Below are 6,347 nucleotides of genomic sequence, written 5' to 3' on the forward strand. Positions count from 1 at the left end.
ACTAGCCTGGTAGGCCTGCACAGACTCCGTGATAAAACATCTTTTATACCTTCAGCTCCTCTGAAACACTGTACAGATGATGCAGGCAGACGAGGTAAGTTCTGTACAGAGATAGGCAGCAGAATTTTACCAGTTGCTGCTTCGAGGCATCATGAATGGAAGAGTTTATTCCGCCATACCAGCCATTTATTGTTAAACAGACAAAAACGGGCCAAGTCCCTTCAAGACTGAGCCACTTCTGGACTCAGATCTCTGGTGGAAACCAGCACACAAAGTGTATCATTCACACAAAACACTGTGTTGAGAACACTTAGAGAACATTAAATAAGAGTTTTGTATCAAAACAACAGGAGGCAAGTCATAAAACAAGTAGTTCAGGAGGCAAGTCATAAAACAAGTAGTTCAGTATTGCCAACCAGCCTGAAGTTAATACTGAGATTACCATGTAAATATCTTCCAAAACAAGGCACTCGGGTGAGTTTGGAAGTGTTACATTGCTACAGGTGAAAGAGATGCTTGGACAGCCCTGCACAGGGACCAGCTTGGGCCTCAGTCACATCAAAAGATGCTAAGATAAGGAAAGGCCAGAGAGAAACACCAATACGGTTTACGTCAGCGCAAGTGCTCCCTCCTCACTCACGTATCAGAAGGCACCCAGTCTCCAGAAGCACTCCATGATGGGGCAGCTCTGCAAAAAGTCCTCCCACCTGAAGTCTAAGCACACGGCCCTCCGCTCCAGCGTTCAGTGCCCTCGGAGGAGCAAGCCCTACTCTGAGGTTGCAGAGCATGGTGCAAGCATGCTTCTGTTTACACTGACATGGGCTGGAGGTGAAGGGCCCCACACCAGGTACTCTGATACCAGATTAGGAGGCTGATATTTTTTTCCTATTTTACTTTTAAGTTGCACTACCCGTTTTGGGGACAGTTCTTACGTCTAGGAACTGCACAGGAACTCATTTGGCCAGCTCTGACGCGTGGAACAGTCTGTTATTCTTAAAAAAATCAAAATCCCCAGCCTGAGAAGATTGGTGCTGGCTCCGTGTACGTGCTGGCACACTGCCTCTGCCTTCTTTATTCCCCAGGCCAAAGCCTATAGGATATTACCCCACTGACCCTTCTCTACCAGATCCAATGGTACAGCACAGAACAAGTCCATATAAACCAAAAGACATCTTGGTCTCAGGAACACTTTCCTGCACTGACAATTTGTCCTAGTGCTAACCACAAGACTCGTAACAGAAGTAAATGGGTCAGCGTCAGTAATATATTTTTAGGTCCAGATGCAGGATGAGGCATGGAAAGGAATTAACATTCCTTCCTCACTGCTTGCTCCCCGGCTCAGTGAGGCACACTGTACCTTGTGAGCACATCAGCAAGACCGCTCTACAAGCACTTTGATTTTCAGCAGTTCCTGAAGGCAAGACCTCACTCAAGACATGGTCTAATCCCCACAAGCCCCACGTTTAATGCACTGCCACAAGTAGCAGAAAGGGTTCTGGACAACCGCGGGAGTGGCTGAGTTACCTGCATAATGGCACTGAACTGTGCTTCGTTCTCCATCTGCTCTTCTGCTACTCCTCTTTGGACACTAGCCAACACACTAGACTTGAAGAAGTACCGCCAATTATGGTGGAGGACCCGGAAAAGCAGCTCGAACAACTCTGCTTTCACATCAGGAGATGAGCGCTAGGAGGAGAGGAGAACAAACAACTCAAAGCAGGCTCCTGTGCTGGAATCCCACTCATCCCCTGGATCCCACTCTGGCCACCCAGGGCAGCGCTTTGCAGCCAAGGTACCAGAGCATCCAAGTATTTCCTCCTAAGGCAGGCACCAAACTCGGCAACTGTTGGATCACGCTAAGAACACGTCATCGAGTTTTGAATTTTACCTCCTGCTTTGAGCACATCTGTAATTTTAGCCTCTGACAATTCCTGACAAAATCCTCCACCCATGCTGCTTCCAATTCCCACTGCCTAGTCTCCTGGTTTTCCCTGCACAGGGACTGACATTTACAGCTCTTGGAAAGCAAAACGCTTCATTCCTCCCACCCCCCCAGCAATGCTTTCCCCTCCCGTCTCCCCTTCCCTTCACCTCCTGTGAGAACAGCCCTACCTCTGCAATGATGGGGTAGACCTGCTCCATGCACAGTGAGATGACGCTGGGTAGAAAAGGCTTGAATACTTGGCCTGGCTCTTGTACCACCACTTGCAGTATTTTCAGAAACTTCTCCACCACCCGACAGCCAGTGCTGCCCTCATGGAGGATGCTCTCTGCCAACTGCTCCCTACGACAAAAACAAAGTCATTGCACAGGAACCTTCCCAGAGACCTGCACGCTTACCTAATTTAAAGGAAAGCAGGTAATGCCTCTAAACTTGGCTCAACTAATACAGACCAAGTCCATTAAGCCACAGAAGGGAGCTAGGTTTTGATAGACCCCCTTCCCCAACAAAAGCTTGAGAGATTGTTGGGGTACCCTCAGATCTTGGGTAGGAGCTAATAGGCCATGTGCGACTCCAATTCGGTATCACACACTTCCAGAAAGCCTGTGGGAGAGCTGAAATTGCACGATGGCCTGTACGATTGGTGTGCACGGGCTGGGTGACTTCAGGCCTGGAAGCATTTTCCTTAGATTTAGCCCTGGGACATGACAAAAGTCTGGACACAAAGGGGTTGGAAATACTACACTCTTTAGGGGCAGGGACCCATTCTGTGAGCAGCTTACCAAGATAAATCATCCCGAGGGATAAGAAAGGAGTGTCCAGCACGGGACAGTACCTGGTGAACATGTTTAGGAAGGTCTGTATGATCTGCTCAGTGAAAGGCACTCCCATCTGCACCCTCAGTCCTTGAAACAGAGTGAGGAAGAAGCTCAGCATCTCATCTGTCACATCTAAGATAAGAACAGGAAAGCCAAAAGAACATGTTAAGGTAATGTTCAAATGCGTCAGTAAGTCCATTATGTGAGATTTGCTCCTCCTGTACAGAGAACCCTATTTACTCTTGGAAATTCAGCAGCAGGGTTGCCATTAGAATCTGAAACCAACAGCTGGTACTACAGGGCTTAAAAAAAAATGTTCATCCATTTCTGAAAACCACCAGGGATTACAAGTACAGGCAGAACCAAACAACTCGGAACAAATACGATACTATCAGCAAAGCCCGTAGTCTGGTCTGCCTACACAGAGTGCCTGGAGAAAGCTCTGGTGATGGTCTGGGCCGATCTCCAGTTGTTCACTGCTCGTACAGGGTTAACAGGAAATACAAGGAAATCCAAAACAGCTACACAGCTTGGGGTGGCTAGGACACAGAATCCAGCTTTTTTTTTTTTTGGCAGGAACTGAAGAGACCCTTCTGACTTCAGAAGTCGTTTTCAGCACGTGGTTGTGCAGTTAGTTGATCAGCACCGCAGCTAATTCTTCATCAGTCCCAACATGTCTTATTGAATAACCACGGTAAGCTGAAGCTGCTCAGCTCCTCCTTCATACAGCCTTTTATAGCCAATAAATAGCAATCGCATGAGGCTGCTAGCCTGTTCTGAAGACAACAGCTCACCGGAGTCACAGCATCAGCTTGCTGTCTTGGATCCTCTCTGCGTTTCAACTTTGTTTTGCCTCCCCCACACTGCTTCACTGAGAAAATCCCACCTAGCTCCAAAAGTTTTCCTGGAACGCCTTGCTCTTCACAAGAGAAGCTGCTGTAGCCCTGGGCATTCCAGCTACCCTGATGTGATACAAAACGTAAGTCACTGGCCACAAGGTTGCCAAGCAACAGTCCTGGTTACATCTCAGGAGCCTTTCCTTTACAGGGGGAAAAAAACCACCCCCACATCATTTGACCTATCTGATGAGATCTGCTCCTCCTTGTCTTCAAGCTTCTGGAGAGGAACGTAAGTGGCAAACATAGCCAGACAGGGTGTTTTAAAGCTTTTTTGTGCTCAGTATCAGCTCCATTCTTGTTTCGCTGCTGAACACAAGGCATCTCCATCTTCTGGAAGCGTGACAAACCTTCGTGCCTGTATCCTAGATGGCAGGGGAGATCTCCCTTTCCTGTTCCGATTCAGCCCAGCCCACCCAGAAGTACAGACTCGCATTACACTTAGGCACAGCAAACCCACACACTTCACGCGAACACCACCACGATTCTACGCTGATGGACTTTGGGTGTTATCAGTAGGTCATAAAGCTACTCACAGCATTAAAGCCTGTCCTATGGTTATACCTGACTGATGAATGAAAGCTGGGAAGAGGGCTAGTGAGACCTGCACGGATTCTTGCAGCGACTGATAACAGATCTGTCGAGACTTGGTGGATTCTCCAGAGATACTTTCTACAATATCTTCTAAAACGCTGAGTGTCTGATGGATGATCACTTTGGCTGCAAAATAAGAGAGGTGATACTTCCTCCATGTGTCAAAACTACTAGTCAGAGGCAAGAAATGAAGAGAAGTCAAGTTCACACACATGGTAACTTGAACAACCTACAGGGCAGCATATACACCAAACCCAGGTTGGAGTCAAAAATATTCCCAAGTGCATGTTCACATTTTAAACATTTAAACAGGTTCAATTAGGTCACTGTGGCTACTCACTTTCTTAAATTACACAGGTTTACTGCCCTACAGATGCACCCACTGCTCAACTACTCAGATGCAGGGGTGAGCTGTAAACAATATTATTCACAATATGCTAATGCTAAAGAAACACTAGCCAAGAAAAAAGCAGCACATTATGACAGCAAAATATACCGCAGATTTCTATTTCTGAAAGTAACAACTGGAGTGATACACAATCACTGTATAAGCTAACCCAAATGCTGGGAGAACTGAACTGGCTCAGTTCAGCCCATGTGAGCAGTCTGCTGATATTCTTCTCGTGAGGAGCAAACCACCCTCTCCCACGCTCCCTCCCTGCACACAGCTGGCCAGCACGTCAGGTTTGTCAGAAGCTGTGACACTGCGTACTTCTACACAATTTTTAAAGTGATTCTCAAAAAAGAAAGACATGCCCAAAAGCAATCCCAAAACATACACAGAAACTTCCAAAGGTCCCTGGACCCCATCAGTTCAGGGCTCTCCTCCTACACATACACACCCCCTGCAGTACTTCCCAAGTCTGGGAGAAATTCTTATTTTCCCCTTAAGAAATGCAGATTAACCATAATCTTCAATAACGCTGCCCCCAGCCAATGTTTCTAATACTACAGCGTGGTAGTCCCAGCATTAGGCTGTTAAATATTCCTAATGCAATCGCTGCTATTCAAAGTTTTATCACAAACTTGATCCCACCTTCCCTGCACAACTGAGGAAGACAGTACTTTGATGGAAGAGTTTACAGGCAACCTGGGGTGAGAGTGCCCTTTACACACCCACAGAAGAAGGGTCTCTCAAAAAAGAAAGAAAACATCAATTGCTCCTTTCCTGTCCTCCCCATACGCTAAATACAGTTTCTCAGCCAAAATAATTATTGGAAAACCAGCTTAATGATGCCTATCAGCAGTTTGCACTGCAGCTGTCAGAAGCCAACACACACCAAGAAACCTGGTACTTACTGTCCTCCAGCTGTACTTTCCTCTGTGGCAAGATAGCATTGGATTTTAATTGGCGGTATTCTCTCGTGAGGGCAGAGATTAGGCTGGCGTGGTTGGTGGAGCGAACTGCCCACTGCTGTTCACTCTCTGGAAGATTGGGCCAGGGCAGCAACAATACGTTTGACAGCGCTCTGCACACCAACACCTGGGCCTAGAGACAACGAGACGTTAAGCAAAGAGACAAAGGTTTACAGTGTGTGCTATTCACTTTATGCTAGAGCACAACCCTGGAGTGACATTTTACAGACGTGCAAGACATCCAGCAGTGCTCACTATCTGAGGAAAGAGTTCAATAGCAGAAGTTGAGCCCAAGCAAAAACTAGCAGCTCCGCAAGGTAAGAGAGAAGCAAAGCTTCATCACTTAAGGGCTGGAACCAGCTCCCAGCTCTATCAGCCCTTCCCTGCAATGGTAAGACTCTGTTCTTCATATTCATAAGACAAAGATGATGCCACTTTCATTACTCCTTGTCTGGTTTATACACTAAGCTTCTATGCTTGTACAGCACTTTATGCCTCCATGCCAGCACACAATACAACCGTATCCCAACCTCCACTGTGGCTTTTCAGTACTTCCGTAATATAAATACTAACTTGGAGTGAGGTATGTGGAATGATAATATAAGTTTCACAGAAAAATCGTTCTGTATGTCAGAATCAACACGCCAGTACTGTAAAGACAGAGTCAGGGACTGTGTCAGCAAATGAGAAAGGAATCAGATCTAAGAGTTGTAATTGTGTTTTTTTCCTTATGCTGTTGCT

The 6,347-nt window shown here is 46.7% G+C and overlaps 1 protein-coding gene across 1 annotated transcript in view; it reads right to left on the reverse strand.

Moving 5' to 3' along the window:
- Positions 1–6,347, reverse strand: part of XPO6 (exportin 6) — a 40,707-nt gene that overhangs the window by 3,232 nt on the left and 31,128 nt on the right. Inside the window, exons 16-20 of the mRNA XM_009318849.1 lie at positions 5,550–5,739; positions 4,221–4,376; positions 2,778–2,892; positions 2,113–2,284; positions 1,525–1,686 (exon numbers count right to left, since the gene is read on the reverse strand). Coding sequence (XP_009317124.1) covers positions 1,525–1,686; positions 2,113–2,284; positions 2,778–2,892; positions 4,221–4,376; positions 5,550–5,739 — 795 coding nt within the window. The remainder of the gene's footprint in view (positions 1–1,524; positions 1,687–2,112; positions 2,285–2,777; positions 2,893–4,220; positions 4,377–5,549; positions 5,740–6,347) is intronic.

This window comes from Pygoscelis adeliae, unplaced genomic scaffold (assembly GCF_000699105.1).
Source record: "Pygoscelis adeliae isolate BGI_AS28 unplaced genomic scaffold, ASM69910v1 Scaffold612, whole genome shotgun sequence".
NCBI lineage: Eukaryota > Metazoa > Chordata > Aves > Sphenisciformes > Spheniscidae > Pygoscelis > Pygoscelis adeliae.